At 40.0% G+C, this 11,005-nt stretch overlaps 1 protein-coding gene across 2 annotated transcripts in view; it reads left to right on the top strand.

Annotated features, from left to right (window-relative positions):
* The first annotated feature begins 4,814 nt into the window (after positions 1 to 4,814).
* Positions 4,815 to 11,005, top strand: part of mafk (v-maf avian musculoaponeurotic fibrosarcoma oncogene homolog K) — a 10,409-nt gene continuing 4,218 nt past the window's right edge. Inside the window, exons 1-2 of one of the 2 annotated variants that reach the window (XM_040046484.1) lie at positions 4,815 to 5,010; positions 10,881 to 10,957. In XM_040046484.1, the coding sequence (XP_039902418.1) occupies positions 10,913 to 10,957 (45 nt within the window). In that variant the 5' untranslated portion in view covers positions 4,815 to 5,010; positions 10,881 to 10,912. The remainder of the gene's footprint in view (positions 5,011 to 10,880; positions 10,958 to 11,005) is intronic. The other variant, XM_040046479.1, reaches the window with a different exon arrangement.

Here is an 11,005-nt window from a genome sequence, read left to right as displayed (position 1 = left end):
TCCCTTTAGTGTTAATAACATGAAAATAAAAATAAACAAGAATGTGTTGATAAAAATGTTTTTGTATCAAAATTACTGATGTTAACGCATGTTGTGAAAAATAAATATGTGTTAATTGAAATAGTTTATGGTAAAATTAAGTTGAAATCAGTGTCACATAAAGAGACAGAAATAATATTTTACTACTCTCTACAGTATTTAAGTATATTTATATTTAAATATGTCACTTTTTTCAATAGAATCTCCAAAATCTTTTTCTATTGGAGAAAAATATGAGAATAACAGCAATGTTTTATACTTTGACTCAGCTTTTTGATTAGGTCTTTTTCTAAAATCCCAAGTGAAAGATGAAAAAAATGGCCAGCAGATGTCATCACTCTAACTCTATCAAATGCTGCAAAACCGTGAATCATTTTAAGCATAGTTACTGGCATTTGCTTAATGGGTTTCAGTCAGTGCCTTGCAAAGCTTTTTCATCATCACTTGTGCCAGAGTCTGCAGATATTTTGCCATCTCATAATCATAGTCATCATTATTTCTGCACACTGTTCCTCACTACAGCTTTAGACTGATCGAGCTTGAAAAAAATACCCCTTTTCTTTCCCATTTAACCTTCATTTTTAGTCTCCTTTGTGTTCCCTTGTGAAGTCGGAGGACAAAAAGGCAAGCATTGCATTTGAACTGTGAGTTTTAAGCGCTTTATTCTGAATTAAGAGACAAGATAGCTCTCATCACTTCATTTGATTCACATCATGCGTTTAATTACTTTCATCCTTTGTGAAAATTAATTGAAAAAAATTAAATCCAAGCAAAACTTTGGCTGCTTTTAAGCTTAATAAAAGAACTGCATTTCGCTTTCAAAAACACCGCAGCCAAAGGTCTGGAATGAGATGCAGGTCAATCAGCTATTCTACTAAAATATGATGATTAAATATTCTTCTGTGGAGGGATGCAGGTGCTTTTTTGCCCCCTTTAGCAGAAATGACCTTTTTTAAGAGTTTTTGCATAATTGCTTACTATCTGGCACTGGCTGGTTGAAATTTTTTAACCACTCCTCTATGCAAAATTCCTTCAGTTGCCAGATGACCTTAGGCAGGAGGGTTTTCAAACAGCAGTTCCTCTATCAAATCCTTTTTGAACTCTGGGCTTTAATCACCTTACAGTTCTTCCTTTTGAGTTATTCCAGGGTGGACTGAAGGTTAATTATTGCCTTATTGAAATGTCCCTTTCTGATTCACTTTTCAGACAGGTAGCCTCATATTATATTCCAATAATCTTAGTTATGATGCAGAATTTATAGTTCAATAAATGATCGCCCAGTCCCCCAAGAGAAGGGAGGGAACCCCAGACCTTACCATTTCTGTCAGTTCTTCTTCTACTAAGCTCCCGGTGTGACAAACATGTCTACTGTTACTTTAACCAAAAAGCTCTGCCTCTGATTTGTCTAGACAGAACAAATTATTCTAGAACTCCCAGCCTCAGCCTGTTGGCAAAATGTATTTTAATCTTAAATTTTTTGCTTCGAACATCAAAGTATTTTCCCTGCCACATCTTCAATACAGGGAACCATCTCTTTCTGATTATCTAAACCTTTGCTTTGACAGCAACACTTGCATGAGCTACCAGCAGCTCCTCCAGTTAAAACTAGGGGTTTTGTCACTCTTGGGTTGGATTTGCTTTGGCAGCCGGTTCAGTAAAAACTGGCAGCCATCTAAAATCTACAGTTTTTACTGAGAGTAGAATCGTGGCTGCAAAAAATAATTTAAAAAAAAAAATCTCTTGCTATATTCTTCTGGAGGTCTTAGAGAAAACTTAAGATTGTGGCATGATGATTTCAAAGTGAAGCAGCAAACTCTAGATGGGTTTAATTAAGACAGGCTCCACTTGTCACTTTGCAAGCGGAGGCTTATTTTATGCTAACAGTGACTAAACTTTTCTGAATATAAAGAATTAACAGTGTTCATTTTAAATGTGTTAATCTTCACTTTTTTTTTTTCAAATTTACAGCTATCAGTAGCTTTAGGGGAAAAAAATGAGAGCATCAAAGTGTTACACTTTATAATGCCCATATTTAGTCCCGCCCATAGTCAGCAGCAGTGAACTGTTCATTCCTTAAGCATTGCTCAGCTGTGACAGGACTAAAAAAGAGAAATAACTCTGTCCTTCTCTCTGCTCTCTTGCTGTGTGCAAATTCCCAAACTCCCTTTTTTGCCATTTAAAGCGTAAAAGAGAATCTTGGTATTAGACTTTAAACAGTCCACCAGTGTTTGCTCCAGCTAGTACTGCCATCACTACCACTGTAACCTCACCATGTTCATTTCCATGCTGCTCTAAGCTGCCAGCTGGTTACGTAAAGTGCTTTCATATGAAACACATTTTGGTGAAGTCAGTGGAATGTTCAGTAAATGCTCCAAATTAAATCTTGTGTCACATGTGAAGTCTACAAATGTCCAAAAAAAAAGCTGTTTTTTAGCTTTCGAAATTACGTACAGCTCAGACTGTGCCAGAGCTGGCTGTCTAATATGTCAGGTATTTTCAGCAAGTTGTGCCTGGACATTGTGGAAGGATCTAGTTGGGAGGAAAACAGGATTATTATTATTTTTAATGCAGTGTGAGTTAATTGGCTGTGAGTTTAAAGTATCCTATAAATATCTTAAAACCATTCTTCTGCTAACAAATCATTTGGAGTATTTGGAAGAAAAGGAATGATCCCCTTACAACAGTGGGCCTCTTTGTACCAGATCAGATTTCTTAGGAGTTCAGAAGTCTGAGTCAGAAAGAACCCAGATTAGTGAGTCACTGTTACTTCCTGTAATTCAAAACTGCCCGCAAGAACCCAGACCCCACAGCACGTCGATCTGACAAAAACCCCGGCAAGTCTGCCGCACATGGTTTTGCTGTTTTTGTTTTGTTTCACACGTCGGGTGTATTTCAGGTCATCCGCATACACTGCTGCCAGATGGACAGTAACAGAGGGTTATGCCATTGACTGAGCAGCTGGATGTCTGACTGGTGCAGAATATTCGCGGTGGTCCTGCAGAGACTCTCCAGTTTGATCTCTTTCTTTTCTCTGTCTGCACATTCTCTAGAAAACAAGCAATGCACCACACTTTTGTATTTACATTTTCTGCATTGTATCCCATCATCTTATTTCACTTAATATGTGATCCTGATTTACTCAAGCTCATCTTTAATACAGTCCAATAACAGTTATTCTAATAACTCATTTGTGTCTCATCTCATCTATAATCTGTGATGTGATGCAAGTAACCTGTACACAAAGAAGGTTACTCATTTGGTTTATTTGCTTTTTACTCGAAGCAGGTTCCAGCACAGATGAAAGGACGGAGCCAACCATCCTTAGTAAACAATTGATTCCATATGCGATTCGGGGGAAAAGGTTGAACTGTTGAGTCATTTGCCATAAATGATGACATTCATTTTAAATCTATCCCAGTCTGCTTGTCTGGCATAAAGCCAGAGTACAAAAAAAAAAAAAACCAGTTCTAAGGAATTAGTCAGTTTTTCTGTAAGCAAGCTTTTGTGAATCGTATAAAGGACTACTCCTCTCTGACTCAGAATTGTCAGTCTCCAATGTTTTTGTCAAGTGCTTTGGAAAAACTGTAAATGTTAAACCATCCACCCACCAGAGAGAAGTCTGCACAGAAAGATCTCAGCGCACTGAATCGCCCAGCCAGAAGCCAACTCAGCATTTCTTCTTTATTTACTAATAAACTACAACTCATTCTTTATCTAAAGGTCACGCTTTTGTCATGGATCTGACATCGTGTCTGTGTGCCGCTCTGTTTCCTCATTCGCCTCACCACTTGCTAAAGATAGCACCATTAAACATCATGGAACAAAAAATGATTCAATAATGAAGCTGCTTTTGGCCTAAAATGGTCAAAGAAAAAAAAAAAGCTTCTCTGACGTCCTGACAGCATGTCCATGCTTAGACATGCTGCAATAAATAACCACAAATGGCTGAGTATGCACTTTAATAAAACCAACCAAAATCTACATATTTGGATGGCTTTGGATCCAGATGTTCACTTTCCCAGGGTTTTACTGCATTGTACAGCAAAAAAAAAAAAAAAAAAGAAAAGAAAAGAAAAGTTTTCAGCAATTTCAGCTGCCCAGCTCAAAGTGTTTTCTAGTGTCAGCACACTGCATCTGACTATAACAGGCACCATAGTTCAGGTCAAAGCTGAGATCTTCTAATACCATATAGCTGCAGAGGAAAAGCCATACAAGTAGAGGCCATAAAAGGCTACTGACTTAACATATTTACATTCAGTACTTAATTACCCAGAATAACCTGTGACGCTATTGGCAGTAGTGCAGTTAAAATAAGAGAAATCCTGGGACTGCTGAGCTACTACACCACATACTTTCCTCAGGAATGGAATGCTGCTGCTGCTCCTCAAGTCTGAGGGAGGAGGTCGCTGTTTTCCCTCACTCAAAGGTATTTTTTGAATACCTTGTAGTGGAGAGCTGACTCAAAAATATAGGAGGAGGAGGAGGAGGAGGAGGAGGAGAGGGAGGAGGGGGTGGTGAGCATACTTAGAGAGCAACAGGTTTATGACTTCCTTTAGAAATCTGAAGTTTTTCTTGGCTAATGCTGGCAACGTGAGCTGACTTTGTGCAGATTAGTTTTGTAAAGTAAGCAAAAGCAGTCGCCAGCAGTATCTGTCTTCTATTTATGGCCTCCCCCAGGCCTCCCCCCTCCCCACCCCACCTCCCCAGACTGACGTCAGCACAAAGTTATTTTCATGAATGGAGGGGGCGGTCACGAGGAATCGGTGACGTGAGTGCTTGCGGAAGCAGAGCGTGGAATGTTGGTACATTGTTGTTGTTTTGTAGTTAATTTAGTACGAGGATACGCCGCTGCCCGTCTGTGCTGGACGCTTTTTACCAAGTTTGTCAACTTGCTTCACCGGTTGTCGAGGAAACATACTTTGACAGTTTTACACACTCCGGTCCACAGATATCTGAGTCCACAGAGGTGAGGTTGTATTTTTTTTAATTATTTATTTTTTTCGGGAAGATGTTTTGACATTCCTTTCTAAATTACTCGAGTTCTCACGGTGACATAGTGGCGCACGCAAACAGGCTTGTGTTGTGCATCCTCTTCGTAGGATAAGTTTTGATCCCAGTTATGAAAGCTCATGTTGATTTCGTAGATTTGTTGCTTTCGGGCGGACACGTGTTGTGCTGGAGATACATAATACAGTGCTTCAAAAGTGGCGCAGACCTCCGAGCAGTCGCATATAGGAAGTTAGAAATTGTATGAAAATATGTAAAAGGGGGGAACAAACGTGTGTTTTGCCGCTTTCCTGCGATTTGAAATAGTTCTTTGAAAATAACAGCGGTGATTATGACACTGATTGAATGCGGTCCCTTTTAAAAAAAATTATAGCTAATAAATTTTATAAACTGTATAACGAGCGAGGAGACGTTTTCGACCAGCATTGTGGGAGGGAAGAAAAATAAGACGATAAAAATCACACTATTTCTTCGCACTTCTCATTAAAAGTAAAGCTAAAGTTACAGAATGTGTTACAAAATATGTTTATATACTATTACTAAGCACGCCTGAACCTCTAAGGTTTTAGATTATAACTTTTTCTAGAACGAAAAAAACCCAAACCCCAAAATTGCATTTTCCCCCCCCACATGTGTGTTTATTTATAGCATTTCTGTGACTTGAATGAGATTTTCGGAAAATGGAAGTGAAATAAACTTCCTCACTTTCCTATTGAAACAAATCCATGTACAACATTTTTCACATCCTCCTTAATTTTCGCGCTCTTCCCCAGCTCATGGCAGCGAGGTTGATAGCGGGTGCTATAATGCAGAATACCAGCCTGCTTTTGACATTGGAATCGACACGTGGTCTGCATTTTTAGACATGTGGGACAAAGGGCACGATGTGGAATGGAGGTAGACCACCAGGGTTGACTAGCCTACAAAGAAGAAACAGCAGAAGGAACCCATATTTCCACAAACGATGAATCACTTTAGAGACTTTATCTTATCGCTGTGTTTAGCTATAATTCCTGCTCTGCATAACTCTTAATGAATTGGGTAAAGATAAGAAAACCTTGAATTACAATGACTAATTTAATTTTTGACCATGGCTCTAAAATAGCTCACAATGATCTTCTTTGCAGTCTTGTATGTCCACCTTTCAGTTTGCCCTTTGCCATTTACTTAAAAACTTGTGATTAATATATGGAAAATATTTGTGTCTGAGTAACTTGTTCCGCTTAGATGGTCACAGGTTGATGTCTTGAGGGGGGGCTTTATGATTCACTGTTGTTTCTGGTGGGTGCACACTGACTTTCAGTCTGAAGCAGTAGGAGCAGTGTGTGCTCCTGTCATGAGGTTAACATGTGGTTCAATCACCAAAGTGATGATATCTTTTTTGGATGGAGAAGTTACAGCAGCTGACTCATCATACCAGGATGGGACAGTGGGAGGGAGGGGGGGGGAGAAATTCCCCTGAAGATGCAGCATATGGTCAAATTGTCTTCCCTTTGTTTCTCATTTTGCCGGACAGTGGTGATGGATGAAAGCAGTGCAGAATGCGAGACCGTTTTTGTGGTGGAGTATTGTGAAAGTGAAATGTTTGTGGTTAGCAATGCTATGACTCACACAGAACACGTTGGCTGTGATGTGTTTTGCTCCTCTTACTGGAAAAAAGATGTCAAGTTTTGATTACTGACTGTGGAAGCCAGTGATTTTTATTTGCAGCCGAACATGCCAGCCAGAGTGGACACAGGCAATAAGAGGCGATTGTTTGAACAGGTCTGCCTTGCATCTGTCAAACGTGACTCCCTGGCAGTTATATAGCATTCGAGATTGTTCCCTCTGCCACCGGCAGCGACTTGTATCAAGTCATTTCTGTCAGAAAGACTGGATCTCAAACCACTGCTTTCACCTCATTATGGTCAGAGGTGTGGCAAGTGTCAGAGGTACTCCTGTAATTATATTGCTGGATTGTGTTGCCGGGAATTCTCTGTTGATTCCTGATGGAGCTGGATGCAACTCTCGATTCTGTTGTGATTCAAACTCAAATCAAATAATTCGAAACGTTTGCTCAACCTATCTGTCCTGAAAGAACATTATCGAAATCTTTAGGACTATTATTAGCAGTGACTGAATATTAATATGTCTTCTTTTATTCACTAATTATTAGTTATAATTAAAAAAAGGACCGATGTGTCCACTTTTCATTCTTTACATCGTTCTGAAAACCAGTGTCCATGACTGGGAGAATATCTTCTCACAGATATTCGGTGAGATCTCCTCCCTTTCCGCAAGAAAGTTCCGCTGGTCATGCCAACCATTTCTGAGGTTCTCTGTACTTTTCCTTCCTCTCCCTGAAACAACGGGATTTTCCAGGAAATGTCAGATCAGGAGGGTGTGATTCCCTGCTGCTGGTTGTCGCTTTTACCAGTAAACAGCATGACTCACTGCTCAGCTATGCTCTCCATTTCCTTCACATAATATCCCACCAAATGTGCTGCGCTGGAGAAAGAGCAGAGTGCTGCGTGCCTCAGTCTGTGAAGAAATCTCTCCACCCCCCTCCCCTTAGAAAAGTGCAAGAAATGCAAGCGCTTTCTCATGAAGACTAAAGTTGAATGTCAAGGGCAGCATTAAGTCTGCTTTGCGCTGAACCCCCTCCCCAACCTGCACAAAAAGAGAAGAAAAACAAAGAATCCAGACAAGCCAGCTCTGCATTTATTAGTGAAGTGTGAGCGCATAAGTCTTTGATACGCTGTTTATTTTAGGGGAAGGCTGGGCCCCACAGTTACCTGCTGTAACTGAACAGCAGCCATGAACTTGACCCGATCCCTGACTTCAAAAACAGTAAGCTATACTTTAACCACGAGGTATCGGTGAAGGAAAGGTACATACATTTATTTAACTGGCTTGGTGTGGAGATGTGGAGCAAGGTTATAATGGATTTCTTGTCCCACAATTGTTTGCCTAGAGATGATTCTTTTTAAAATCACTGTTTTCTTGCTTCTGCTCTGGTTTACTTGCTTTTGAACTAGTTAAAAATATTCATAACATGCATCTGTACATCTTCAAAGAACACAGCAGGCAACATTGTGCTTTTTGCTCAAATCCCCCAGCAAACAAGCAGAGCCGTGAAATGTTTGTGCTTATAGTGGATAGACAGTGGAGCATTTACTCCAGTGAGCACTTATTTGGTTATCAGTCGTCAGAGGGGTGTCGTTAGGAATAAAACAGTATTGCTTGTTGTATATCAAAATGAGAGAAAGTGAATTAAAAAAAAAAAAAATGAAGCACTTTGTTTACAATTTGTCCCTCAAAGGAACACAACAATAAGAAAGAAAGACTCCTGACTTCCACACGTAAGCATGCGCAGGCTGTTTTCCATTTATTTGGCCAAGTGACAGATGTGCGATACTTCAAAATTCCAGACATTTTGTGAAATTTGCAGCCATTGTTTTACAAGTGGGTTTGTCTCCACTCCACCCCCGTAGCTGAGCGCATTGCAGGATATATTCAGACTGCATGTTCCCTCTTCAGCGAAGGTTCGCCTGTGTGCATGTGAGGGTTTGCACATGTGTGTTCGCTCAGGAATGTGGTTTTGTTCTTTACCCGCCAACTGTGGCTTTTCTTTGAGGTATTTTCCCAGACTCCTTTCCTTACTGTTATGAAGAAAAAAAAAAAAGCCTAACGTAAGTTGTTTTCTTGACTATAGTGAGAGGACGTGTTTTGTCTGTCTTCTCTGTGTGGTTGCTGGGGTTTGTTTTGTTCTCTGAGGAAACTTTGGTGTCTTAATCAAGAAAGCCGTGTCCCTGTGCAAGTTGCAAAAACATAAGCACATGCCTTAAGAATTTCAGGCAAACAATCTGGCATATTGGTTCAGACTGGGGACCTCTTGTATAAAGATCAGAGAGGCCCCAGTCCGCTTTTCCATGATTTTTGCAAGGAACATACCCAGGGACCCCCCTCTGACGCAATACCACTTAAATTAGACCGTTTAGAGCCAGCTTGCTTTTGAGGAATGTTTTATTTTAGTTCATCATCTTTATTTGATGCCTCTAAAATCTCAGTTATGTAATTCTTTGCAGCATGTTTTGCAGATAAATAAAGGACATCAGCGAGCACACCAGATGTTCCTTAAATCTCTAAACCGAAGTTTATGTGGATTCTGTTTGTAGCTGTTCGCTCATTACACACATTTGCCATGTGTTTATTTTCCAAGTTAGGATTCTGACTTGATTTTCTATTTCAGGACAATGACTTAGTAATGTTTAAAAGACAAGAAGAAAAAAAAAAGCATTTGTTTTTCTAAGTTTTCACTGCACTACTGGTCTGAGTTAGAATCCCCTAGAGGCCCTGTATTAACAGAAATATATATATCACACAATGAACAGCCACACCCACAGTATTTTCTTCCACGAATGCTTCAGCTAATAGGTCTGAAGAGAATATTTCCCCTCTTACTGAGGGTATCACTTATCGCATTGCTCCCTTTAAATTGTTTAGTTGGCAGAAATTTGTGTCAGCACTGCGGGCTAAATATATCCACGAGCGTTAAATAAGGGCATAGGGCAGCTCAGGAAAGCCCAGTGTAAGAGGATCCAACCACAGAGAGACGGCACTAAATCGATAGACTACATTGTCTCCCAGCAAAAATACATCAGTGACTATAAAGGAAACTATTTCTCTGTGACACTCTATCTTTAGGAATTTTCCACATGCTGCCCTGTAAAGTTCAGCAGAACTATAAATGTTATACTGATGTGATGATTTGCTTTGATGAGGAGGCAGAATCCTGTAGACTGCTGCTCTGTAAATCCAGAGATGTCAGATCAGAAGATAAATGATGGATTTAAGAGGAGAATTGAGGATTTTTGTACACAGGTTGCCTTGAAGTTAGCAGCACAAGTTAGTGCTGTTCTTTTTTTCTTTTGCTCTGTACTATGTATGGGCTGTGTTGCGGTTATGAATGAGACTTGTTTACCCTTTTGGTGACCATGTGACTCACACTCCCACGCCCATTTGCAGGGCGTTTCCATGGTATCTGTTGAGCATGGAACAGTGCACTCGTAGTCAAGCTGGTCTGTAGGTCTTGAAATGGAGCCTTTGGGGGATGTGTGCCTCTCACAGGATCGCAGCTCAGCGCTCTTGCTTTTTTTGGCCATGGCAGCAGTCTGGAAAGCATGTGGCTCACTGTAATGAGTACAGAGAGGCTTTTCTAAATACTGCCCTGGCAAAATCACTGAGGCAGAGAGCTTAAATGCAAAGTTCTGTGACGAGCAGGAGAGAGGTTGCCTGTTTCTAATTTTGCCTGGTCTAGTGAACTACATTGTCACGGCCCTCTTTTTAATATGTAAAGACAGACAAGCAACAGTGCTGACACTTAATAGAGTCATGCTGCCATCTGCTGGTATTTATGTCACTAACAAACAAACATGAGCACTGACATATGATGTAACCCTGGGATGTGACGTCTGTGCAGTAAACTTCTCGAGTATCACCACTGGGGGTGTCATTTCTGCTTATCTGTCATATCTGAAATGTCAAATAACATGTAAGTAAAAAATATCAGTATCTCGTTTTTAAAATATAGTGCTTGAACTAAAATGCACTGTTTAAAATTCCTGTATGTTAACGCACTCTGCAGCAGAAGTAACCCGAGTAGTATAAACTAATGATATGTGCAAAGTAACACATGCTGTCCAGTCATTCTAGTAGAATAACTTCACTACCTCAATTGCTTCTAAATTGCCAACATAAGTAGCTGAGTAAATCTGCTTAATTGTAATTACTTTCGTCCATCAATAATATGTTCTGTTTCACTTACTTGAGGTCGTATGTTTTTTACTTTTCAGTGTCTTCTGTGAGATTCTGGTCATTTGTCTTCATGCAGGGAATGACGACTACTTTTAAGACGAGCAAAGCTTTAAAGGTAAGCATGAGAAGTTTGAAAAATGTTTTAGTGATTCACGCCTGCACA

The sequence above is a fragment of the Simochromis diagramma genome, unplaced genomic scaffold (assembly GCF_900408965.1).
Source record: "Simochromis diagramma unplaced genomic scaffold, fSimDia1.1 OVJJ01000321.1, whole genome shotgun sequence".
Classification (NCBI taxonomy): Eukaryota; Metazoa; Chordata; class Actinopteri; order Cichliformes; family Cichlidae; genus Simochromis; species Simochromis diagramma.
This window is presented reverse-complemented; position numbering and strand designations above follow the sequence as displayed.